Source organism: Gadus morhua, chromosome 12 (assembly GCF_902167405.1).
Source record: "Gadus morhua chromosome 12, gadMor3.0, whole genome shotgun sequence".
In the NCBI taxonomy this organism is placed as follows: domain Eukaryota; kingdom Metazoa; phylum Chordata; class Actinopteri; order Gadiformes; family Gadidae; genus Gadus; species Gadus morhua.
The window spans coordinates 22,909,540-22,936,029 of NC_044059.1; the positions used below are offsets into that span (position 1 = coordinate 22,909,540).

A 26,490-nucleotide genomic window follows, 5' to 3' on the forward strand; every position below is an offset into this window, starting at 1 on the left:
AATATTCTGGAGCCTATGTTGATGTCCAACCAGGTCACGACAGCACCAGCTAAAAAGCCTGATAAGCTTATGGTGATCAGAGTTTCAGCTCCACCGACCGCCGGAACCTCAACATCAGCAGCCGTAGCCGGCATGATGAAGACAACTGTGGTAAAATAATTCACGCTTACGAATGAAGTTGATGTGCACTTTACTGTCAGTCAAATTTGTGTTGTGGCCCCTGTCCATGTGGTTTGATTTTTATCAAAGTGAGCTGTCCAGTACAGTGACACAATGATTATTGTGTCACTGTTATGGTTCAATAAAAAAAGTGTAATAAACAAGTCAAACGGTACACGCACTGCATTGGAGTGTTAATTTTTTTTTTTATTATTATTATTTGCAATCTACATAAATATAAAATATAAACAAGCATTAGTCTTAATATTGTAAAAAATAATGTGAAGGGCTTAATTTGTATCCTATGTCATACAGTCAGTGTTTGTAGCACAATTGCACTTAATTCACAAAGAGATCCTGGCTAAAACTGCCCAACCAGGCTCATTCAATCTGCCCCCCTAATCATCCCCCTGTATAATTGGGTTATTCATTAATTCCCTCACTCTCCACCTCGAGCTGGTGTGTGGTGGGCGTTCTGGTGCTGATTGGTTGCCGTGCATCACCCAAGTGGGTGCTACACACTGGTGGTGGTTTGTGAGGTCCCCCCCTTCACTGTAAGCGCTTTGAGTTTCCAGAAAAAAATAAAAGCGCTATATAAATTCAATGAATTATTAGAGATTGAAGCTATTTGTTTTCTACAACAGATGTTGTGATCAATACATTAATATTAAAGTAATGTATTGTATTTGGATTTCTTTATTTCTAGCTGAACAGGGAAGCTCCCAAACCGGTGGTAGTCCAGACACTCAACACTGTGATCGGTCAGGGTGCTCAGCCTCGCAGCCAGGCAGGGATCAAACAAGCCCCCAGCAGCAACCAGCCAATGTTCACCATTACACAGGTGGGAAACCGCTTTCCTGCTGTAATCAGCGGCCACTGGAGTCTGGGTGCAGACACCAAGCATGGCCTAGTTTGGGCATGGATGCTGTCAGATGTTTAGTATAAGATGTATGTATTTTGTGTATTATTTTATTTTAAATACACGACTGTGTGGAAGTAGCACCACACTTCGTCTCAAGATGAGAATTGTCTCAACATTAGAAATGTTATTCATTTACCCGAATACTCATTGAATTTTCCTCTCCTCCATTACAGGAGACTCTGGAGAATGTGAAAAAGTGCAAGAACTTCCTGGTGACTCTGATCAAGCTTGCGTCCAGCGGCAGCCAGTCCCCTGACATGGCCACCAACGTCAAGGCCCTTGTGCGCTCCCTGCTCGTGAGTGGTTCTCTTCTGTCTTGGTTTTATATCTATGTATATATGTTGAAGATAAACCAAACATGAAGCAAATATTATTGCGTTGAAAGTTCGCTGCACACGACTATCAAACACGATCTGCGGAATGTTTTTTTAGTCTTTTTGTTAATAAAATAAAAGCGCTATTCAAGCTATTGTGAGCATAAACCCTCAAGCCTCTTAGAAAATAACTATTCGTTCAAGAAAAGGTGACTGAAGTTAAGTGTTTGTTTGGTACAAAATCGTATTTTTTGATATTGCAGCATTTGATAAAGAGTAGATATCGACTGAATGCATTTGATTTAATTGTTCCCAAATGCAGCTGGTTTGAACATTTTGTGCAACTTGTCTCCAAACAGGATGGAAGCCTTGAACCCGAGGAGTTCACAAATAAGCTGTATGTGCAGCTGAAGTCTACTCCCCAGCCATACCTGGTGCCTTTCCTCAAGGTTATCTCCCATGCTCTCCCCTAGCTACTAACTTGTGTTGCTGGACCGCCTCTGGATGTACTCTCATACAAATGGGCCTGTTTAGAATATATAGAGAGAACCGTGGTCTGAAGTGACAACGATTATAGGCAATGATTGAATTCATCGTTGGATCGTTAGACATCGTTAGAGTGAAACGGTTGACTGGTGCATGTTGTTCTCTGTATCTCATGAAGTGATCATTCTATTGGAACAATAACTTGAATGTCACCTTAAGGAAGGGCATACCCAGAACAAAAAAACAAAGCAGCTGGGCGGAGGCCTCATGCCTCACCAAAGCAGGAACAAAAAAAAATACAGAAAGTTTTCCATTGTAATCATGGACCTCTCTGGTTAAACAATGTACCCTCACAAGTTGCATCACCCATCCATGTTCGAAAACAATCTGTGGGTCCATGTCCAGCCAACTGCTATTTTTTTCTTATTTTTTCCACAAAGTCAACTTTTATTTGTTTGATGTGGTGTTCGATACTAAATGTATAAAGGTTTCCCCAGAAAAGTCTCCCGGCAGTCCGTCACCTGACCGCAGACCCCCAGCACTTCATCCAGCAGGCGGGCCAGCCCAAGCCACAGCTAGCCACCCCCTCCAAGCCCCCTCTGGCTCCTCCCTCAGCCGCTCCAAAGCCATCTGGTACCCTCACAGGAATCAGGCCCACCCTGAAACATGTGGTCCTGGTAAACTTGACACCATTTTATTTTTTTAGCTGACCGTAATGTAATGATCCACCACAATAAAACAATAGTGCATTTTATTTGTTTACAATATAGATGCATGCATCAATGGAGTGTTTTTTAAAGTGTTCAAGTTTTTTATGAGCTTTCTCTTTTGCTGGCTGGAATTGTGTCTCTTTGAGTTTAAAAGCTGTTATAATCTCAATAACTGCCTACCCCATTGGACATAATGACTTGCATACAAGCATATGGAACCAACTGACAAAGTACAATCTTGAATATTTCAGATCCGTGGCAATAGATAATGTTTGGTGCCATGGACGAGCACATACCAGAACGTGATGCAGCGTTTTAATTGTATTGATTCAGAACAAATATCCCACCGGAGGAGTTCCAGCTGGACCTACAGCCACCGGCCCCAGCACCTTGCTGAGAACGGGTTCATCTGAGGGCAGTAGGACCACACAAAGAGGCGTGGTTGTTCTGTCAGGACAACATCAAGGTAGCTGGACAGAAACTGTTTGTACTATTATTTGTTTTGAACGTTCACACACCCTTTTTCTCTTTCATCATTTTAATAAAAATAAATAGATATAGATGTAGATATATTCATTCATTCACTATTTCTTTGGGTGGGATTTCATTTTCATGCCAATTCAAAGCTCTCATAAAAAAAACGATATCAGCCAGAAAATGTTATAGTAATAATAAACCTGGTTTACTATTTTCTGCTGTCTTCTTGTTTGTCTTCCCAGGCGCTTTTTCTTTTAAAAGGCCTTCAGTTCCACAACAACAACCCACCTCTAAATATGCTTTCAAGGAAACTTCTTACAAGTAATGCATGGAACCATCAATCCTGGGTTTTTACAATGTTTTGATTTGGGATGCACCGATTCCACCGTATAAAAGGGTTAAAATAAATAGCTGCTCAGACAGAACTTCACCATCTACCCACATCGTATCGGTGAACAAGTATTTTCCGAAAAGCTAAACTTTGTCTGAGCCGCCGCAGTCGACCAGAGCTCCACAGGTCCACACAGACCTCGCCGCCAGGGCCCCTTGTTTTTCTCTCATTTGGGGACTCATTTCACTAACGGAGATAACCGCTTCATTGCTATGTTGATGTTCTTGTAGGAGCAATTACCATGTAAAAAGATAAAATAATAGAAACATTTGGGTCTTCAGCATTACATTGCGTAAAGTTGTGTCGGGTGGTTGTGTCGTCGAGGTTTTACGAGTATATGAGCACAGCATCGAGTACTGGTATCGGTGCATCCCTAATCTTGATACAGAATCTCAGTCGTTCACTAACCGTCCAAACCTACACAATGTAAGCCAACGTACAGAAGCTCTCCCTGCTCCTCCAGGGAGGACGACGACATCAATGACGTGGCCTCCATGGCCGGGGTCAACCTGAAGGAGGAGAGCGTGAGGATCCTCGCCGGAGGCGGCATCGTGATTGGCTCCGTGGTGCGCTCCTGCCAGGACACGCCCTTCCTGTACACCGGGGCACTGCAAGCCCGCATCCTCCGCACAGGTACGCCTCTCCCAAACCCGTTGGCTGTGGACGGCATGGTCCTCTATCGCCGGCAGGAATCCCAGCCCGCTGTCAACCGTTCATTCTTATTGGTGTAACGCCCCGTGCCCACTACCTCCGTCCGTTGCGTGATCCCCATTGACTTTAATGGGGACGGACGCGCAATGCATTGTGGATCCGTCCGTTCCGTTGGAGCCTTCGGCTCAGTCAAGAAGTTGAAAAATGCCTCTGCAAAGACTACTCCCCCATCAGTCAGCCACGCCTTCCCACGTCCGTTGACTGAAGGAGGTAGTGGACACGGGGCGTAACGCTACATGCCCACTGCACCGTCAGTCAACGGATGTGGGAAGGCGTGGCTGACGGATGGGGGAGTAGTCCTTGCAGAGGCATCCGTCAGCCAATCAAATCGCTTCGCCGGGTTCTTCCCGCTTCTTCCTGCTTGTTGCGTTGTCAAGATGACCCGCTTTCCCGCTTTCCAGTATCGTCAGAGCCCGAGTCGCGTCACAGTGCTTAAATTTGCATACGCGATCTGATTGGATGACGGATCCGTCGCTGCCGAAAAAGTTGGAACATTTTTCAACTTTCTGACGGAGCCGAAGGCTCCAACGGAACGGACGGATCCACAATGCATTGCGCGTCCGTCCCCATTCAAAGTCAATGGGGATCAGTCAACGGACGGAGGTAGTGGGCACGAGGCGTAACGCCCCGTGCCCACTACCTCCTTCAGTCAACGGAGGTGGGAAGGCGTGGCTGACTGATGGGGGAGTAGTCTTTGCAGAGGCATCCGTCAGCCAATCAAATCGCTTCGCCGGGTTCTTCCTGCTACTTCCTGCTTGTTGCGATGCAAGATGACCCGCTTTCCAGTATCGTCAGAGCCCGAGTCGCGTCACAGTGCTTAAATTTGCAGACGCGATCTGATTGGATGACGGATCCGTCGCTGCCGAAAAAGTTGAACATTTTTCCACTTCTTGACTGAGCCGAAGGCTCCAACGGAACGGACGGATCCACAATGCATTGCGCGTCCGTCCCCATTAAAGTCAATGGGGATCAGTCAACGGACGGAGGTAGTGGGCACGGGGCGTAAGGGTGTATTACTCACACTTGTTGCAATGGGGGTAGCAATTCTAATAGTCACCACTAGGCAGCAATATTTCATTCAACAATCTTTCTGTATGATGTGTGAGTTTGGTCAATTTGAACATAGTTTCTTAATACACAGTGTAGTGCCTCTGGTCTCTAGTTACTATCTGTATCTAAAGTTTCAGTATGCAGGAGTCCCCATTTCAAGCTAGCTCCAGTCTAAATGGATTAGGTGCTACGTTGTCCTGTCCAGGAGAATCCCTGGGGGTGAGCGAGGCCAGGCCGGAGGTGGTCACTCTGGTGTCCAACGCCACTCAGGAGTTCCTGCGGGACCTGCTTGAGAAGCTTTCCTTGGTGGCAGAGCACCGCAAGAATTCAGTTAAGGTGCAGTGCTTTGACTTGACACACACGCAGCCGCCCAGAGACCAATCACGTTTCACGTGTGTGTGTGTGTGTGTGTGTGTGTGTGTGTGTGTGTGTGTGTGTGTGTGTGTGTGTGTGTGTGTGTGTGTGTGTGTGTGTGTGTGTGTGTGTGTGTGTGTGTGTGTGTGTGTGTGTGTGTGTGCAGGAGGATCAACGCCATACACAGGTGACGGACGTCCGTGCTCAGCTCCACTTCCTGGAACAAGTGGAGGTTTTAAAGAGGCGACGACAGGAAGAGGAGCTGAGGGAGACTCTGCTGCGTCTGGCTCGGGTCAGTTCACAGATTTCATCAAAACTGACCGCCCGACTTCATCTCTTTTTGGCCTTTGCTAGTTTTCATTAATAGGATACTCTTCACAAACATGATTACCTGGCAACTTTTTTTTTTCATTTTTTTTTTTCACTTTAACACACTGAAAATAGTGCCTTATTTGATGCCATTCATTTTAAGTATGGTGACCCAAATGATTTGGTCATTGCTCCTCCTAACGTGCACACAAACCAATGACAAAGTAGTCACGGCATTCGGATGTCCTCTGGAGCTGTTCATCTGGTGGCCTCAAGGCCCTGGTTCAGTGAGGGCCCACTCCCTCACTCTACGACTGACACCTCGTTCGATCCGACCTGTCTGAAGTTCACGTGCTCCTGTGCCTTTTGGTCTTTCAGCGGCGCTCCAACTGTGAGGATCCAGAGCAGCAGCAACTGCGACAGAGGGCCAAAGAGGTTTGTTTTGGGTCCTGAAGACGCTTAAGAACTGTCATTCTGGGATACGCTATGACAAGTCCAGTGGCCAATGGGGTATAGAGGCTCCCCTACACGGCAATTAGTGAGATTAACTCGACCAATCAGATAAAAACAACGCTGAGTTGTATTCTTTCAGTATGGCACGGTTTATTCTTTAGAACCGGAGAAAAAGAGCGTTCACGAAAATGAGATGTCATTCTCCCCACGCTACTCTCTTCGGCTTCAATATGTGTTTATTTTATGACAACAACTCCTGTGACTACCCAGGAAGAGCCGGTCTGCTCCCAAGCCTCCGCTTGTAACAACGATTTACGATAAGGGCTAAGTAGCCTCATTCTCTCACGATACCGCTCTATGAGAAAGGGAGTTTCACACACTCCCGGACTGTTACCGGATAAGCATCCACGGCATACTTCAGGGCTGCATGAACTATTCTGAACCCACTCCACATTTTGTAACACTGTTAAAAGGTATGGTTAACGTATTTGTGATTTTGTCTAGCCTGAATGGTACATTTTTTGCTCATAGTAAACATAGATTACCCGTGGATCAGCATTATCGAAGTGATCCACCGTTAATCTCTCTACTCTTCCTTGGTAGAACATGGTACCCAAAGCTTTTTCATTCGTTAAGCATCTGCTACCAAAAGCCATTTGTTTTCATATCGATGTACCCCCATTCATTAGGGATCATCGTTTCACATTAAAACGGCTCGATGTAAGTATACCCTGGACGGTTACAACATTATGGCTAATAATCAAAACCTATGGAGAAAATGAATGGGAGTTTTATTTCCGGAACCACACTGTTGCGCTCTATGGCAAGAAATGGTTTATTGGGGTTGGGACAGCGCCTCTAAGCCCCGATACACTGAACCAATCTCCAGGTTTAGCACCCTTTAAGCACCCAGCTTCCGCGTGTTTTGTCATGGTTGACTTGTGTCTGCCTCCCTCAACAGATGCAGCAGGCCGAGCAGGCTCTGCTGCAGCACAGAGAGGCTAACCTCACAGCCCTGGCTGCCATCGGGCCCCGCAAGAGGAGGCCCCTGGACTCTACAGGAAGTGTGGTACATAATTATACATTATATATATTTAGAATATTTCTAAAAAAAAATAATTTCTTTCTGTAGCAGATAACAACCTTATTAATCACCCCGAGGGGAAATTCCGTTGTAACAAAGGAACTTTCTATCTTTCTATCATGAAATAATGCCTAAATTGAATAATCGGCAACAAACTATACAATAGTAAAGTACCAGGCAATGCTCCTGAGTAGGTTTTCACAACTTTCGCAACTGCCTTAGTCACTTACTTTAGTTACATGTGCATTCATTGGGGCATTTCAATGCTGGCTCCTCTTGCTCTCCTTTCCACACACTGTTCCTGTCTCTCTCTCAGGTGTCCGTATTGGCCAAGAGTGTGGTGACGAGGGTGACCATGAGGGACTTGCTGTTGGTCATGGAGGAAGATCGGCGAATGCGACACTCCCTGACCCTGTACAAGGCTCTTATGAGATAATCCCTTCTGTAACTTTAGTTACTTTTTCAGAAGTTTGGTTGTCCACTTTTTTTACTTTAATTTATCTGTTCTTTGCAGTGTGCACTGCAATATTTATTTATATATTAACTATTTATTTATTTCAAATTTTGTTCTATGACAAAAAAATAGACTTTGTGTTTAACTGTATTTATTGTGCCAAAATAAGGCGTTGATTTATGTTTGGATGATGGCCTTGTCTGTTGATTGACATGTGGTAGTTATTATTAAGTTAGAGGAGATATTAACCTGCACCTCCATTAAAAAAAAAAAGAGGAACTGTGTGTCTGGTGTGGGGGGGAAGGCCTGAGGCCTTTAACAGGAACTAAACATGGACAAACGTAACTGATCTCACAAACTACTCTTAAGCATAGGCATCACTATGGGATAAAAATCTGATCATTTGTGTCTTCAAAATGGCTTATGGGGCTAAATGCTGGAGTCAATTTGAATTGAGAATACTTTGCTGGGTTCGTTCGATGACCAAAATACCCTGTTTCTAGCAAATGCTTGGATACGGCTAAAGTACAATAGCACTTTAGCTTTATTTATATGAATGACTTCCACATATGTTTATGTTCCCATTTGCTCTGATGAACTGAGGGCATGGGAAAAGCAATAAGGTTTATGTCTTGCATTTCAAGTAGCATTTTATTATTCCACTTTGCGGGCAGACAGACGCAAGCTTATTTTGCTGAAACTTATTTCTAAAAACTGAAAGATGGCCAAAACACATTTGTTCAATGTATTTTTTACAAATTCAGGCCAGATCTGAAGTTACTTGCCTAATAGGGTTCAACATTCACTTTGATTCAATAAAGCAGGGTGGATGCACATCATTCTTTATGTGCACTAAAAATGCACTAAATATAAAAATGGTTTGTATTATAATAATAGTCTTACAAATTTCCGTGGAAAAGAATACAGTCGGTTGAATATTGAAAACCAATACAGTCGTTGAATAATGAAAACTTTCTTTACCAGTCATGCCTCATTAATTCTCATTGAGAGTAATCCTGCAGTTTTAATCTGGGAGAAAAACCAACTGTGGGGTTGGTGGGATTTCAACTGATTGGCTTGTGGTCCACATGAATATCCAGTTCCCTCCACCTATTTAACAGTATCATTTCTACAGGTTTTAAGAGCTTGAGTGACAATATTCAGTTTGAATCCTAATTTAAAGTATGCATGACTTATGGGTTCAGAACAGCAGCTGAGGCGCTGAAGTTTGAAGAGAAAAAATATACAACCTGGCGAAACCTAAAAATCGGGCCTGATCCTGGAGTTATGATCCTGATCAAACAGGAGTTATGTGAAAAGATAGGCAAGTGCAGTTCCACTTTTATACAAAAAAAACGGAAAGCACAATTATTGACAATATTCTTAAAATTTGACTTGTTGAGAGTATCTTTGTTAATTAATTGCAAATGCTTCAATCAAGGTGTTGTCCATTTTTGCTATGGAAACTGCCTACTAGCTAATGAGCTTGGCTCCTTATGTGTATTTCATAAACTCATTGGGGCTGCTTCCATTGATGAACTGGAATGATGCATATTAACCCAGGGTAAAAAAAACCTGGGCACCATCTCTTGGAACATGTCTATTTTTCAAAATGCTAAAATAATCATGACCTAGCAAAAATTGTTTCCATCCTCATCAACAAAATATATGAGGTTAAGCATTATTCAATAATGATATGCTACAATCATTTTTGATTCTGTGTTGGTCTCACAACATGCACCATTACTTTGCATTATCGTAAAATACATAACTTATATAAAGGAAATGAAACCACTATGAATAGACCATTAAACAAAAGCAGCAATTCATTTTTTACCTGGTGCAACATAGAGGGGAGCTTACTCAAAGTATTTATTGATTTGCTCTTTTAGCTTTGCAGTCCTATTTAATTGTGAATAACCTACTCCCTGAAACGTCAATTAAATATTAATTCATCCACATTTGGGGAAAATAGAATAATACAAATTCTAAGGATGTGCTTTGAGAGTAACCAACCCCTATGAAATACCTTTGTAACATCAATCCCAAATACAATCCAACTATGCATTTTTGTTTGCGGTATAAAAATACTATTTGCCAAGTGAAGTGGATGTCATCATTATGGCTTAGTTGCAGCAGAACCAAAAGCTAGCAGTTAAGTCTCTTCTACATCAGCTGCTATTATAATGAGAGTGGTTTCATAACAACCCGTCCTTACTTTAAATCCCTGGTGACAAATGTGTCCTAGGCCTATATAAAACCATGGCAAGGCCCTCTTGTTTGAACTTAATTTAGGAATAACAATAATTTTTGGAGCAAGATCCACGCCACCTCCCCCCCAATTTATTGAAATGTTTTACGTAAGAAAATTAGATGTGCCCTTATATGAAACATTGCCTCTGTAATTTGACTGATCGTCAACTCAAAGAGTCGGGACAAAACATTGATATTATAATTGGGTCGTCACCCGGCCAATGTCCATTGCTTGATTTTTATAGGGTTGGAAATAATTAGGAAGAGAGGATTTCTGATCGGAAGCCATAGAGTCCTCTGGTCTCCGTGGTTAAACAACCACTCATTCCAGTGGCTCCTGTTTGACGGGCTGTGGGTCGCCTCTTCCTTTGCCTCTGAGCAGAACATACTCTCTGAACTGCGACGCGTCAGCCCCCCCGCCGCACGCCGCCGCTATCTGGAAGCCCTTCTGCTGCAACCGCTCCAGCACCTGGGGATCACGCCGGAAACGTCAAAACGTGTGCCAAAATAACTGTTTTGATATTATTATTATATCTCACTCTATAACTTGGTAGTAACATGGTAAAATTAGGGTATTTGTTTTTTTCCCCCACTCAGCTTTATCGCTAATTAAGAACGATATTTTGGATTGTTATGTCATAAGACAGAAAATGTCAATACATTTTTTTTTTTTATTTCATTGTCCTAGTTGAATAAAGGTTAAAATGTTAACCATTCAGTTCAACTCTCCAAGTCCCCTCTCTGCAGCATCCTAAGAATGTGTTCTCTTCTCCTTCCCATTCGTCCTCTCTCTCTCGTCTCTCAGTCCCTTTCTGAGACGCATAATTATCCAGAGACAAAGAACCAGGAAGCCGCGGGGACTGTCGGTAAACGAGACAGGAAGAAGGCAGCGAGAAGTAGGTCAGAGAGGTAGCCAAAGAGCCACAGGCGGGATGGGTGGAACTTGAAGGGAACGGGCAGCCTAATTTCTTACGCATATAATAGAGGGCAATCTTTATATGTTATGCGTTATGAATAGTAATTGATGCGATGGCGGAGGTTGTGGGTGTGTTATCAAAGACAAGCGTTGTCTTTGGGAAAAAAGTTACTCATGCACCAATTGCATTATTGAGGCTACCTGACATACCACCAGGTGTGAGTGTGATGAGCCGTTACAAGCCGCTTTGAAAATCTGCCTCTTCTGACATCACAAGTGGGCGTGTCCAATCTACGGTTGGATGGACACGCCCACTTGTGATGTCTGAAGAGGCAGATCTTCAAAACGGCTTGTAACGGCTCATCACACTCACACCTGGTGCTATAATGTGTCACCTTTTAAATTAGTTTGGCAATCACATTCATGTATTAATAAATTATTATATATTTTGATACATAGGTTTTGTCAACATCCATGAACCAAAGAAGACAGAACAAACAATCGAATGGTGTTTTATTTGCAGCTATATACCAAGTACAGCACAGTAGCGCCGATATTAGCGTAGCTTACCTGTACAGAGTGGAGGCGGCAGTGCGCGGGCAGCGGGAAGCGGACGGCGTGCGTGGTAGGTTGCTGCCCAGAGCCGGAGACCCGCACAGCGTCCCGCAGCTCAGGGAACACCTCGCGGACGACGCTGCGGTCGGCGCTCAGGGAGACCCGGTCCCCCGCCTCAGGGGCCACGTGGACCACGACGCACCGGCTGCACGCGTGTCCATCGAGGGCCTCGGACCGCCGCTCGCTCCTCCAGCGCCGCAGCTCCGCCTGCAGGGGCTCCAGCTGGAAGAACTGGGCCTCCTCGTACAGCGCACAGTACTCCTGCACACACACACATACACACACACACACACACACACACACACACACACACACACACACACACACACACACACACACACACACACACACACACACACACACACACACACACACACACACACACAACAGTCAGCTTTTTCAAATCCGAGCAATGAAACAGGAATCGTTGACCTAACGCTCTTTACTGTTATATTCTGTGCGGTTACAATCTATACTGTTTTGAAGTTCTGTGGGTGTCTTTAGATGTCTATAAATACACGTAAATCTGTAGCTGTCTTATGTGGGTTGACACAATTTGAAATAGTGTATTTGTTACCTCAATCCTTCTGTCAAACGCATAGCTAGCACCAGGTCCCAGCAGGAGACTCCAGCGTACAGACTCTACTACCCACACAATGAAAAGAGACACTCACACTGAAGTTATCTGGTATGAGGAGCTTTGAGGTCCGCAAGAAGTTGAGTACGTAGCGGAACATGAGACCATCACGATCAATGAAGTAGTGCTGCTTCAGGCTATCCAGCACGATGGGCTCTGTCCCGTTGAACAGACGACCGATACTGAGAGAGAGAGAGAGAGAGAGAGAGAGAGAGAGAGAGAGAGAGAGAGAGAGAGAGAGAGAGAGAGAGAGAGAGAGAGAGAGAGAGAGAGAGAGAGAGAGAGAGAGAGAGAGAGAGAGAGACTGCCAGATTACTTGTGTCGTTCATTTATCTTGTCTTGTCTCGTCATAGCAGTGAAGGGTTAGCAAGGGTTAACCCTAACCCTATAGCAGTTTTTCAGACTTGAACCTCACTCACCGTGAGTTTGGGAACTTAGTGAGCGTTGCCAAGCTGCTGGTGTACATGTGGCCCGCAACATCAATATGGACGGGTGCGTTTGATTTGGTGAGCCGGGCCACGGTGGGGATGCCAGCCGAGGGGGGTGGAGGTGCAGGGGAGGCGGAGCTCATACTGCTGATGGCGCTCGTGCCCCGCCTGTCCTGGGACAGACAAAGTAACACAACCATGGGTGGCTCATTCTAAAGTCATTCGTTAAGGTTAGAATACTTCACCTCGTCAGTGATTTTCAATGTTGCAAACTGCCTGTGGCCTTACCCCCCCAAGCCTCCCAACCTCAATAAATACTTAAGACTGACGTGCATCGTATACAGCTGATAAAGTCTTTGTGTGTGTGTGTGTGTGTGTGTGTGTGTGTGTGTGTGTGTGTGTGTGTGTGTGTGTGTGTGTGTGTGTGTGTGTGTGTGTGTGTGTGTGTGTGTGTTCATAACACACACAATTATGAATTCCACAAAAAGTCGTGTGAAATACAGCACCCATTTATATCTTTGTAAAAAATGGGTCGGAGAATATTGTCTGGCAACTGTCCGCGTGTCCTTGAGCATGGGGCACCAAAAACCAACCGCTCCTGAGCTGCTCATTATGAACTTCCATGTTTGATATATTGCCGTTGATGTGATACGTCTGTGTGATTGGCGTGCGGATTAGCCGATTCAAATGTTACTTTACCTAAATTTAGGATGAACCTTGAAAGTTATGTAGGCTACAACTATTGTTAAGCAATGTATATAAATTGCCCTGGCTCTACATTGTATCGGCCAGCTTCAGCAGGCATATGTTACCTGTGACGGGACCGTGGTCAGGGTGGTGGTCTGTTCGTCACCAACGGAAACGTTTAAAAGTCTCTCTGACGCACCGGTGGTCTCCTCATTCAAGTTCCCGCGGGACTCTTCCAAGCCGTCGCAGAGTTTCTTGGAGAGGGGGGCTTCGATATCCTCAGCGGGACGCCGCGTCAGGACCCTCTTCAGGGCCCTTATCGACCGGAGATCCACAGAGTCGGCCACTTGCCGGAGGTACGGGATGACCAGCTGGATCTGGGACTGCCCGACGCCGTGGATCGCCTCGGTGGAGACGTAGACCGCGGCAACCTCGGACCCGACGCCCACGATGCTGTTGAGCGTCGCTATGGAGACGGCGCCGATGCAGTGATTGGTGTAGGTCTTTGAAAGCTTCGCGGCGCGCGACAGCATCTGCATCCTCGTCCCCAGCAGGTTCTTACCGATGGCTTTGTTCTCGTACCACGTCGCGTCACCGGGGCAGCAGTGGTCCCGGGGGCGCTGGAAAAAAGCACGGCAGAGGGGATTCCGTCTGGAGACATACCTCACGAAGCTGGCGTAGGGGCAGAACTCGGTTCCGGTCTCGTACATCCGCGGCAGCGTGTCCTCGTCCGACTCGGGGCGCTTCTTAGCCCAGGACGCGGAGCGGGACTTGTGGTAAGGCCCGAAGGCTTTAAAGTAGACGAACTTCCTACCGTCGTCGTCCACAGCCAAGCCAAACGAGTCCTCCTCCAACTCGCGCTGGTTTTCTCTCCCCCTGGTGCAGAAGTACATGCAGGTCTCGAACCACACTTTGTTCAGCAGTCCGAAGGGCGTCTGGCCGTCAAAGTTGCTGCAGGTGTACAGGGTGCGGAGGTCGCAGCGGGTGATGGCCTGCTTCTGGACCACTGGTCCGGCGCCCTGCTCCTCCAGTTTGCGTATGACAGCCGCCAGGGTCAAGTTGGCACCGCGCAACTCGGGGTCCTTGGTGAGGTCCAAAGTGCGGCAGTACGGCGGCTCGTTCAGGTAGCGGTTCAGCGAGCTGCGGATGCTGATGAGAGAGGACTTGCTGTACAGCTGGCCGCTTTTGGAGCGCGCCTCTGCGTAAAAGGAGCGCAGCACAGCGCACAGGGCCTCCTTTCCCAGAGTTTCGAAGTCGGGACTTTGCGCTTTGTCGCTTAGATACTCCCTGAAGATCCGGACCGCGTACCGGGTGGCCAAGCGCGTGTTCTCGCTCAGCCTGTTCCGGTCCGAACGAGGGGACTCCTCGTCTGTCTCAGACTCGAGCTCAGGGGTCCTGCCACAAGGTTCCGCCCCCTCGTCTCCCGCCAGCCCGCCACGGCTCCGGTCTATACTCCGCACAACGACCACTTCCCGATCTGCAGCATATGAACCTCTGGGGTCCGCCAGCGACTCAGACTCCCACTCTAGCTCGGCATCTTCCTCCTCCTCGTCTCCGGTGATCCGGACCACTCGGATGTCCTCCTCTCCCTCCTCCCCCTCCTCCTCCTCCTCCTCCTCCTCCTCCTCCTCCTCCTCCTCCTCCTCCTCCTCCTCCTCCTCCTCCTCCTCCTCCTCCTCCACCTCATCACCTGCTCTGCCGCTTTTCTCCCGGACGCTCATGTTCTCTGGCTCTGACTTCCACTGCGTGTATTCTGAGTGGACTGCCCTGCCAGGCATTCTCGCCATATTGCAGTCTGGTCTGCAAAGCGGTCCTCGGGCAACGGCGCATGCGCCGTATTGGACCGCAGAGCTGAACGCTTTAGTGTTAAGTGACCTTCAGCTCAGCAAGCGCTTTTTTTTAAGGTGCAGGGAAGAGAGAGAGAGAAAGAGAGGAGAGAGAGAGAGAGAGAGAGAGAGAGAGAGAGAGAGAGAGAGAGAGAGAGAGAGAGAGAGAGAGAGAGAGAGAGAGAGAGAGAGAGAGAGAGAGAGAGAGAGAGAGAGAGAGAGAGAGAGAGAGGGGATTCATTCTCCTCCCTCTAAAGAAAAGCTGCAGTACCAGACTGCATATTGGACCAGACGTCATCATAACGACAATTCACAATTGATGCTGAGCACATTGATTTGATATATTCTGATTGCAAATTGCAAAAACTAAAGATTGAAAGTGTTTAGGTAATAAGCTGCCTTTAATATATATTTAAAACGACAACGCCACCGAATGCACATCGATCATGGCTTACATTTTATATGACATAGGATGATATATATTATACATCTCTGATAGAGTAATTAATAGCATCCAAATATCATCCCATTTTACATTCCCAATAGAGTCAGATGAACGTACGCTTGCCGCTTTTATAAATGCCATAAATACAGTACATTCGGATCGCATGATAGGAATAGATCTATGGCTACCAGAGAGGACGCTGGCGTTGTTGGGTCGCCGCTTCTCAGATAGCGACTTTCTTCTATTTTTGTGACTGATAAAATAGTTTTCCTGTGCTTTTTTTTCACTTTTATTTTTTCACTCCTCGCCGGCATCTCCACCACTTCCATCAACAGACTCCAACTGGTCCAGAATGCAGCAGCCCGTCTCCTCACTCACACTAAAGCGTGCCACCACATCACCCCAGTCCTCAAGAATCTCCACTGGCTCCCCATCTCACACCGGATCCACTACAAACTCCTGGTCCTCACCTACAAAGCCCTCCACCATTTGGCCCCCCCATATCTCTTACCCTCGGGCTCTCAGATCCTCCTCAGCCGGTCTCCTCTCCACCCACACATCAAAACTCCACAGCCTTGGTGACAAAGCCTTCTCCAGGGCAGCTCCCAGGCTCTGGAACTCCCTCCCCCAACATATTTCTGACTCTGAGTCCCTCACCATCTTCCAGTCCCGCCTCAAGACTCATCTCTTCTCCTCTGCCTACCCCTAGATCACTCACCAACCCTAGCCCAATAACGTTTTTCTTGTTTATCTATTGTTGTGTCCCTATGTAAAGCGCTTTGAGTGTGAGAAAAGTGCTATATAAATTTAATCTATTATTATTATTATTATTATTATTATTATTATTATTATTATTATTATTATTATTATTATTATTATTATTCCGATTAGAAATCGGATCAGAAGTGTCCATGTAAACGCGGCTAGTGTGTTGGTTTCATGTTAATTTGTATTTAATGACATATCAATTTGTGGAAAAACTTGCTGCCGGGGAATATAAAAAAAATGTCTAATCAACCAAAACTTTCGCGACCCCCCTGCAGTAACTCCGCTGACCCCTAGGGGTTGCGTACTCCCTGTTGAAGACCTCTGCCCTATAACATGGTGAGGTAATAAATTATGATAAATCACCCTATATGGTTGAGCCCTACACCAGGGGCCGGCTGCTGTTTACGGAGAGCGACAGTATGACAGTTGAAACCATGCTTCTGTGATTCTTGCAACTGGAGGTCTGCGGTTCATGGACTTCTTTCATGTCCAGTAGCCTATGGAGTCTGCATTTACCATTGAAGAAATGTGTCCATTTCATCAGCTTGTTAGTGTAAAGGGCAATTTGATCTGAATATATTCATTGTTTTAATCTAAAACAATCTAACCCAAAACATCTTAAGTGTACCGTGAAAAAACATTCACTTTGAATTGGGTTATCAAAAATTAGAATTATGATTGCCCAACCAAATGATCAAAGTGAGGAAATTCTTCAAAATGTTCACTAAAGCATTAATCAAACACTCACTTTTCTGTGGGTTACAGGTAACATTTTGCATTAGCAGATCCAGCTTCTTTGTCTCCTGGCCAATTAGCACTCCATCTTTCGAATGGAGACGAAGGCTTGGATTGGTACGTGCTTCATTCTGATAAGGAAACCTGGGTTAAATGTAGAGTTCTTTTAGAATTACGTCTGTGATGATTTCCATGCAAGGATTGCTTCAGGAGGGAAAAGGCAGTCTTTCTTCTTCAAAAGGGTAACCCAGTATGCCCAGCAAAGCAGAATGTGTAGGATGGTGGCTTTCATGTCGTGCAGGTAATTGGCTCCTTGACTACCGGTAATCTTCAAATATAGAGAGCAGTTCTGAAAAAAAGTAAAGCTTTTGGTTTGGAGGCTTTTCGTAAAAGGAATGGAAATGCCAAATTTTACCAGCTGGGACTCTCACATACTGCGTATAACATGAGAGTCTATAGCGATGTGTGGATGGGGCGAAGAGCAAGCACATGACTTTGTGTGTGGCAGTGTTTCTTCTTACAAGCAGGTTTAACATTGCAGGCCTTGTTTCCAGTCTGGGGCCATAATGCAATAGAGTTGTGTTGCTATTTGTGTGTGTGTGTGTGTGTGTGTGTGTGTGTGTGTGTGTGTGTGTGTGTGTGTGTGTGTGTGTGTGTGTGTGTGTGTGTGTGTGTGTGTGTGTGTGTGTGTGTGTGTGTGTGTGTGTGTGTGTGTGTGTGTGCGTGCGTGCGTGTGTGTGTGCGTGTGTGTGTGTGTGTGTGTGTGTGTTGTTATAAAAAGGATAGATACCAAACAATATTCACTTATCACCAAAACAAAAGATAATATTCTATAAAATAATGAAAAAGTAGCAATCCCTCCTTTCTGGGCTGCTTTTTCAGCTCAAAAGATTTGATCACTCACCATAAGGGAGAATGCAGAATATCCTCCAAGATGAATAAGCCGGATTGACTATCAAGGTTTTATTGTCCAGTAGGCTGCACTGCATGAATGCTGGTGGAAGGACAGGGACGACCAGAGTTTGAGGTCCGTTCCGTGGGACTCGGGAGGAAGCAACGCAGGGTACTTTGCCAGCATTAGGGCCGCCCTTCCCACGACCGGTTACACAACGTCTATCCTCAGAACCAGGACAATAAGATGAATTGAATTGTTATGTATGACACAGAGCCCACCTGGCTTGACGAGTGAGGGCTCCTGGTTCTTCATAAATCAAGGTTTTTGTACTGCCGCTTCCTCAAGCCAATGCCTATACCCGCCCATGCTACCATTCCACCAACCACCTCCTGCCGCCCGTGTCACTTGTTCATGGCTGAGGACAAAGGGAGGGATGGAGATGGAGGACCACTGTGATAGAACCACTTTGAATGAACCATGGGTGCATTTCAGTCAGGTAGCTAGCTGCCATTACTAGCATATCACACCTTTCAGATAATACATTAGTCTAGATCTGTTGTTGTTGTTTTTTTCTCAGAGGGCTGTATTTTCCCCACTCACCATCATCCTCTGGTGTTTTGGGGGCTTAAAACATAAAACGTGAGGCATTATGCTGTTCATTTATTCTATTCCCTCCTCCACTCTGTGGAGGAGTGTAGGGGAGAATAGGTCAAAAGACTGTTACAAAGTTGGACTTGTTTATTATATTTTTACTCAATAGTAGTCCTTGTGGGAGTTTCTTAATTTGAAATGTGAACCATGGCAATAAAAGACCCCATGGCCAAGAAGTGTCATTGCTGTTTTTTATGTATAAAAAGATCATGACACTCCCCCAGCCCTTGCTGCACCCCACCCCTTAGAAGCACTGCTATACCCCATACGTGATTACAGCCATTAACTGCCAAACACAACAGGCACTGTATTGTCAGCATAATGCAATTGCACACATTGAAAACAAATGTGTTGACTTTGTTCTGTATATTGCTATGGTGTAGTGTTCGACCAATAACAATGAAAAAGTATGTGTTTTGAGTGATTTTATTGAAAAAACAACAACAGCAACAACAACAACAACAACATAGTATCTGTAAAAGGTGCTCTTGAGAACTCCATTCGCAGACTAGGGGAAGGGTAGAGCTTGTAGTTCTGCAGATAATCAGATGGCTGTTTTGAATGTAGGTATTTAGCACCTCCTGCTGGTGAACAGAAATGGTTTCAAAAACCTTCACCTAAATTAGTTCAAGTTTAAGTAAAAGAAGAATCAATAAAAAATCTAACATCAAACTTAAAGTACATAGCAAAACTACTGGTAAAGTACATTTTAGTGGTGGACTGCAAATATGGCAACTTTTGTCTAACTTTAGACAGTAACATGTGATACATTATATATATTATGTTACATATGTTATATTTATATCCAAGGCTTATTATTTAGCATTTTACATAATTCCTGATCACAACCTGGTCTCTTTAATGTATAATTGGCCATGGTTATTATATTTTAAGTACTACGGCCAGCATTGCCCCAACAACTCAAACCAGTTTCAAACAGTGAGCTGATCAAACACTAATCTTGATCTTCACGTTGCTATACGTGTGCCACTAGTGACTGATCATTTCTGCATATTTATGCACTGCATAGGTTTGCATAAGGGGGGGGCTCACAGAAGGTCAGTCTCTTTCAGTGGCGGGTGACTGCTGTCTGCAGGGGGGTCTTGGTGGCCCCTGACTAGTCATACAGAAGACAGGACCTCCCCCGAAACTTCAATCTCCTTCCCCTTCTCCGGCTCCCACTGCTTCTTCTCGGATGCCTCCATGTCCATGACGGTGAAGAGAGGCTGTTTGCCCAGCATGTCCACGCTCAACCTCCTCTGGACCTCCCGGTACTTGGTGGAGGAGAAAGGAACCCTGGAGCGGTCCTGTGAGTAGGATTGCTTCCGCTCGGGGTTGGGGAAGAACAGGAACGTGTAGAAAGAGGCCGCTAGGATTCCTCCCAGGACTGGAGCGACCCAGTACACCTAAAAACACACAATCTCTCTTTCAGACCACGCATGCACCACCAGACGTTTCTCTGACAGTATCAGCTGCTTTTCTATCAAGTATAGTATATTGGAGTGTGCATATTGCGTAAAGAGGAACAAATCAAATTGGGACCTGGATATGCTGAACACTGCAGAGAAAAAAGATTTGGAGCGAACCTTATTATCAATTGTTCAGCACTTGCAACTAAGTGATTTATTTTGAATGAGTAATAACTGAGTGGGGGGAGTGAGTGAGATGGATTGTGTTTTCAGTTAGTTATTTTTTGTCACCCAGTGGTTTTCCCAGTTCCAGGTGACCAGGGCAGGACCGAAGGACCGGGCTGGGTTCATGCTGGCTCCAGTGTAGGGGATCTTAGGGTAACCATCACACATGAAATGAAAATCATTTGGCACATGATCGTCACATTGTACAATACTCTGTATAAGGCATAATGCAGGGCAATGTTTTTTAAATCCTTATCTATATACTAGTGCTACAAAAAGTAGCTAAAGGTGAAATCTGTGTGTCCGTTCAAAACGTTCACACAGATTTGAAGTTTCATAAATAAAAGTTGCCCCTTGGTTACCAACAGTCCATATTTATAATGGAAATTATAAATATTCTCTTTCTCGTCATCTCTTTTGTGTCCGATAATTGATTTGACACTGAGGAGGATTTGCCTTCTCATTTACACTGTATAAGCCTTTGCCCACAACAAGTAAATAAAAAGCCCTACTGGCCTGTAACACAATGGTATCTTCATAACGTTGTTTGTACTTACAGCAAACAGGTGTCCAATACATACAGAAAGGCCAATGGCTAGAGAGGGGGAGCCACTGAGGTCACTGCGTTTAGGGTCACAACTTGCAAACACAGTGAAGACCAGCTGGAAAGTAATGAAGAGTTCGACTACCAGGGCGTGGCCCGCCGATATACTGGTTTGGACCTGTCACGTAAACACACATCACAGTTTTGGTAAAAGTAAGTACTTCAGTTTGACTCAATGCAAAGGTATTCAGAACCTCTAGTATCGCTCTACAGTACTACGTCATCCTTGTTATCACCATGGTGACCCCCAGGCCTCCCCTGACGGACTCGGGTGTGACACCGTACAGGACGGCGGCCCCAACCACAGAGCCCAGACACTGGGCCAGCAGGTAGAACACGGCTTTGGCCACGCTCAGGTTCCTGGTCATCACCATGGCCACCGTGACGGCCGGATTCAGGTGGGCTCCGCTAACGTGCCCGAAGCATTGCACCATGGTGGCGATGCTCAGGCCGAAGCACAGCGAGATGAGGACCAGGTCCGGGGCAGAGGCGTGCTGCGCGTCCCCCGCCGACCAGTTGGTGCACGAGCCGACGCTGAGCAGCACGAAGATAAATGTTGCGGTGAACTCGGCTGCCACGCAGCGCCAGAACTCCTGGGTCCACACGCCTTTGAAAGCGGTCATGATTCTGGTCGTACACCTAAAGCGACAGTGTTTCGAGCGGCTGTGGCAAATACACTTCGACCAACACGTCCTGCAGGGAAGGGAGATCACTCGTTAAAGGTCTGCGTTGTAATCCATTTGTTGAGTAAAATGGATCCATATGATGCATGGATATATGTTTAGAAGTACAGACATGTTAATAACATCTACATGTTCGTGGTGTTAAGGGATCGACCATAAACCACTAGAAAATACATTTGCACATCTCAACAAGATCCCTGTCCTAGTAGAAGGCCCAATTAGGTCACGGTGGAATACAATAGCTTTATGCAACTTTCTCTTTGGATAACAAAGGCCGATAATAGAGAGTTGTATTACTATTATTATTTTATACCAAGACAATAACTAATGGCCAACACAGTGGTGGTCAAATTGCGATTCGTAAAAAAACGAATTAATTGCACCGCAACAAATATGCCCATGATTGTGTAAGCAACAGAAAGAACGTTTCCAACAAACCCGAACCATCTGAACATAAAAAAAAGGAGGCATTGATGGCTCCAAAGTCGACCAGATCAGTTTGGTCCAATAACACTCAAAAGTAATTAAAGTAGGCCTAATTAAAGACTACGAAAGACAAAATCGATATTTTATCAAACAGCACACCGCATCGTACTCACCTCAGACGCGCCAACGCGTTGCTGTACTCGCTCATGTCTCACGGCGCTGTCCCAGCTCGCGACGTGTGCGTGATTTATGCGAGTGGAAGCGTGCGCGCGTGTTTATGGTTCCCACTTTCATTGGGGTCGGGGGTTGCGCGCGCGGTTACCCTCCTCCCGCTCAGCCGGATTGTTCGGGGCGGACAGAATGTTCAAAGTATAACGAACTAACGAAACGAACCCAAGTTACCTTCAGTTTTCTTACTTATTAAGGAAGTAGGCCTATTAAAAGAAACGGCGCGAAATAGCCCTACATTTAATATAACACAAATTAAGATGTCAAACCATTCTAATGTTTGAAGTTGTATGTCTCGACTCGAGGTTACACGGCACACTGTTTATCAAACACAAATGTTGTTTTGGTCATTAGCGGTGTCCCAAATTCACTGCGTTCCGAGTAGATGCATAGCCTCCAGGCCAGAAAAAGACAAAGATGTCAGTGTTGTTGGTGCGGGGCGTCCCATTCTCTTCCCCAACGCTAAACACACGCGTGCACACACACACGCACGTAATTATCTACCCCTACAGTTTTCTTGGTATAAAACCATACCAATTGCCAAGAATTGTAGGCCTACATATAAATATAGCTATCAGTAGGCCTAAAGTGCGCCATTCATGCATTTACTTTTTTACAATTAGGCTAAGTATATATTTTTAAAAATGTATAATTCTATTATTATTTGATATATTATATTATTATTGAAATTGACCACTCCAAACCTGAACACCTGAGTTATCAAATAAGATAGGCATATGTAAACCGGAAGTAAAGAGGTCTATTTGTATTATTTATTTCTTATTTCTTATTTTTTATAGCATTTCCTATCGGGACCTTGTCATAAAATCAAAAACATTTACGGCAGCTCACGTCAAGCCACTATGGCATCGAGTTTGCTAGCCTACGGTTTCGAGTAAAAGCAGAATAAATCATTTAGGCCTATCTTTAATTTCGTAAATGACTGAAGTGTACTTTTTGTAATAAATCCTCATCTGTCTTTGTGTAAATTACAATTTACATTTGATCCCTCCAAGAAATGAATGGCAGGCACATTTCTCTCGCTCGCATTGTCCCCTTCAAAGTTTAAACCAAAGATACCATTTTCTTTTACAGCCTCACTAAATCACAAACACTGCCAAGTTATCAAGCCTGTCTTTTTCTGGCCATCACAACTGAATCTTTTTGCACTGCTATTGGTGAATTACTACGAAATAGGCCTATTGCACTAAGCACTTTTTTGGACACATCAATTTGCTCATATTTGTCTTCACATGAAGTGATCTTGCACTGTACAATATTGCATTGTTCTGTCCTGATTACTATTTTGCCTTTCATGTTGTATTCATGATGGATTGAATTTTTTGGAATGAAAGCAAGTTTCCCAGAGTGGGATAATAAATTAGACTTCACTAAACATTGACAAAGGCATTGGGAAATGTACAATTTTATTAGAAGAGAACACTAGAGGAAATCGCTCTGAAAGGGATAACTAGGAAGCGGGTAGGCCCCGCCTGCAGGGGCGGAGGTTGGGCATGTTTCAGCTGTCCAGGTGGTGAAGTAAACCGGCGCCACTGGCCCAGGAGCCGGCACTACGGGCCCATAACCATGTGAGGGAGCGATGAAGCTTGGCTGATGAACCAGTTGAACCTGTGGGCTTGTTAGTGTGGAGGGGGGCGGCTGCATGTTGACCACACCCGCTTGAGCCGGCCCATGACAGACCCCAGGAACCCTGTTGCGTAGCTTCATCTCGCGAGCCAGCTGACACCAGGAGCACCAGCCACAGAAACAGGACGCCATGATGTCCTTGCACAGTGTGCCCTGTTACAGAGTGAAACACAACCAGGGTCCCTCAATTGGCGGTCCGCGGGTCAAACGCGGCACATTACAACAAACTTTTATATAGTTGTAAAGGTTAGTGATTGCGCAAAATGTGTTCCTGTTGAAATCATAAATTGTGGCACGCAGCTTGTTTTTTTTCTAAATGGCCGACATCCACTTTCTATTCTTACTGTGTATCTTGATTGTGCCCTGTATGTTCTGTGTGTTATTCAAGAGTGTTCTCTTTTCAAAATGCTGCTTTAAAGTTGACAGATTATACCACCAGGTGTGAGTGTGATTAGCCGTTGCAAGCTGTAACAAAATGGCTTGAAACGGCTAATCACTCACACCTGGTGGTATAATATGTTTCCTTTAAAGTGAGCACATCAGTTTTCGCTTGAATTCGAACACCCGGAAAATGAATCAAATGTATTTTGGGATGGGAGTTCTAGGAAGAAGGGGCGTGTTATCCCCAAGATCACGATCCATGCCAACTTTGAGAAACCTTTTTTTAAGCTAGAAACATCAAGCGCTCCTTGAGCCACACATCCGCACATACGTTGGCGTTCGCATAACCCTCTCGATGGGAGGTACCCTCGTCTAGTCATCAAACTGCCTTTTTGGAGGCACTTCGACGTTAAGATGAACGTAGTAAGTATCCAATCTGAGGTGGATGTGAAGGACGCTATGTGACGCTATAGCAGCAACGGACCTTGATCCCATATCTGTGGCGGATGGCGACACGGAGTGCCAGGCCTGCAGGGGGTACACACAGAGGTATCCCAACGGCCGCCGCCACGGCCGGGGTGAGTATGTCCAATAACGGGAGGCATCTCCTCTCTCCAAACTTCTTGGTTGTGGTGCAGGCAAAGCAGGGCCAGCACCAGAATGCATAGCAACCTGCAAAAAGTATTTTTAAAAGGATGGAAATTGTCTTTGACATGATTTATGCGATTCTTTCACTCAAAGTGCCCCCATATTGAATATAGGAACATCAAGGAGCAGATATGGATTAGGTATCGCTCACAAGTTGTAGGCTGCTGTCATTAGCTGCGTTTCCATCTAAAAGGTGATGCAAATCTTTAGAAAGTTCGCAAAAAAGTAATTCGAATTTGGTGCGTTTCCATCAAGTGGTTGGAGCGGAATAGGGTGATGACGTTACACGTTGATGTCGGTAGGATTGCTATTTTATAATATGTCCATGGCTGCTATGGCCGGTCGTAATGCGGAAATCGGAAAGACTGTCAGTCCTGTGAATTTTGGTGTTTCCATCACCGTTTACTGATTCGATACTTCAAAGTTCGCATAAAATCAGGGGGATGGAAACGCACCTATTGAGGATCGATCCCGGAACCTTTTGTCTGTGAGCTGAATATGCCTAGCTGCTACACTATCCTGATGTCTCTATCCTGGTGCTCTTCATGATATGACTACTGAACAGTGGACATTCCATGAGGCGTTACATTTTGATCATGCAGATAACATAGAGTCATGGAACTGATATACGTACAGGAATTCATATCATCACAGCAGTCGAGCAGTTCAGTGCTCCAGCCGGTCAGCTCCGGAGGGGAGGGTGGGACATGGTGGACCACCACTGAGTTGGCCATGGTCGGCTAAAAGGCTGTCACACCTTAAAAATACACAGAGAGTTGAACACAGCAGCACAGCTGATCAACCAACACAGAGGATTTTGGTAATTATTGTACATTCAAATCACGTCTTTATATTGCTTCATAGTATCTCTCCTACTTACAAACAAAATAAAAAGTAATATTTGTTACATACTTAACGTGTCCTTTTAGTCTCCGAGCAGTAATATTATCTGAGATCTCTTGTTCAGCCCACTGGTATGTGTTGTTCTCCATCCCTCATTGATTTACATTTGAGTTCTATGCTGCAGTCTGCATCCTCACAAATATACTTTTAAATTCGGAATTAAGGTATCAGATGTTATTTAAGGGTTTATTGTTTTTAACATACCCACACTACAATTAAAAAATATGAATGTACCCTCATACTATATACTCTAGTAGAGCGTCTTTTTCTTTTCCGCAAATTCTGAATGCAAAGAATGAAAATGTAAGGCAGTTCATCCTACCTTTTCACCGGTGACGTGGATCTTGACTGTGAGAGAGAGCAGAGCAGCCAGCAGCCTGTGGTGGATGACTACAAATCTGCCACATACACGTATATATGTCAGTTAGTGAACAAGAATAAGTATATGTATCTGTGTTGGAGAAAAACAAACAATCACACACAGGCATGACGGTGACTTACTGCATACACATGGTGTTGAAAAGTAGGGTGCGTTGTCACAAGCTGGAATCCCAGATTAGTTTGAATAGTATTCGTTGACAGGACTTGTAAGAACCCGGGTGGTGA

General features: G+C 45.1%; 4 protein-coding genes across 12 annotated transcripts in view; 1 reads left to right on the plus strand and 3 right to left on the minus strand.

Moving 5' to 3' along the window:
- Positions 1-8,689, plus strand: part of taf4b (TAF4B RNA polymerase II, TATA box binding protein (TBP)-associated factor) — a 14,682-nt gene extending 5,993 nt beyond the window's left edge. For 6 of the 9 annotated variants that reach the window (XM_030372071.1, XM_030372073.1, XM_030372070.1 and 3 more), the window contains 13 exons: positions 34-150; positions 866-1,000; positions 1,255-1,377; positions 1,755-1,844; positions 2,379-2,558; positions 2,925-3,057; positions 3,311-3,389; positions 3,923-4,092; positions 5,426-5,556; positions 5,741-5,866; positions 6,262-6,318; positions 7,298-7,405; positions 7,737-8,687. In XM_030372071.1, the coding sequence (XP_030227931.1) occupies positions 34-150; positions 866-1,000; positions 1,255-1,377; positions 1,755-1,844; positions 2,379-2,558; positions 2,925-3,057; positions 3,311-3,389; positions 3,923-4,092; positions 5,426-5,556; positions 5,741-5,866; positions 6,262-6,318; positions 7,298-7,405; positions 7,737-7,856 (1,569 nt within the window). In that variant the 3' untranslated portion in view covers positions 7,857-8,687. Of the gene's footprint in view, positions 1-33; positions 151-865; positions 1,001-1,254; positions 1,378-1,754; positions 1,845-2,378; positions 2,559-2,924; positions 3,058-3,310; positions 3,390-3,922; positions 4,093-5,425; positions 5,557-5,740; positions 5,867-6,261; positions 6,319-7,297; positions 7,406-7,736 lie in introns of those variants that run through there. The other 3 variants (XM_030372068.1, XM_030372069.1, XM_030372074.1) reach the window with 3 other exon arrangements.
- A 1,632-nt stretch (positions 8,690-10,321) lies between these two features.
- Positions 10,322-13,823, minus strand: LOC115555310 (BTB/POZ domain-containing protein KCTD1). The gene is made up of 5 exons (XM_030372121.1): positions 13,536-13,823; positions 12,715-12,891; positions 12,333-12,477; positions 11,614-11,919; positions 10,322-10,596 (listed from the first exon to the last, which is right to left on the minus strand). Exons 2-5 carry the CDS (start codon positions 12,864-12,866, stop codon positions 10,450-10,452), a joined length of 750 nt encoding a protein of 249 aa, XP_030227981.1. The 5' UTR covers positions 12,867-12,891; positions 13,536-13,823; the 3' UTR covers positions 10,322-10,449.
- Positions 13,824-19,140: 5,317 nt separating this feature from the next.
- LOC115555305 (aquaporin-4) lies at positions 19,141-22,626 on the minus strand. Its single transcript, XM_030372116.1, has 5 exons — positions 22,251-22,626; positions 21,205-21,661; positions 20,922-21,086; positions 20,431-20,511; positions 19,141-20,136 (listed from the first exon to the last, which is right to left on the minus strand). The coding sequence occupies exons 1-5, from the start codon at positions 22,283-22,285 to the stop codon at positions 19,852-19,854; spliced, it is 1,023 nt and encodes a 340-aa protein (XP_030227976.1). The 5' UTR covers positions 22,286-22,626; the 3' UTR covers positions 19,141-19,851.
- A 1,122-nt stretch (positions 22,627-23,748) lies between these two features.
- On the minus strand, positions 23,749-26,288 carry LOC115555312 (cell number regulator 3-like). Its single transcript, XM_030372123.1, has 4 exons — positions 26,207-26,288; positions 25,616-25,738; positions 24,818-25,005; positions 23,749-24,105 (listed from the first exon to the last, which is right to left on the minus strand). Exons 2-4 carry the CDS (start codon positions 25,713-25,715, stop codon positions 23,749-23,751), a joined length of 645 nt encoding a protein of 214 aa, XP_030227983.1. The 5' UTR covers positions 25,716-25,738; positions 26,207-26,288.
- Positions 26,289-26,490: the final 202 nt, after the last annotated feature.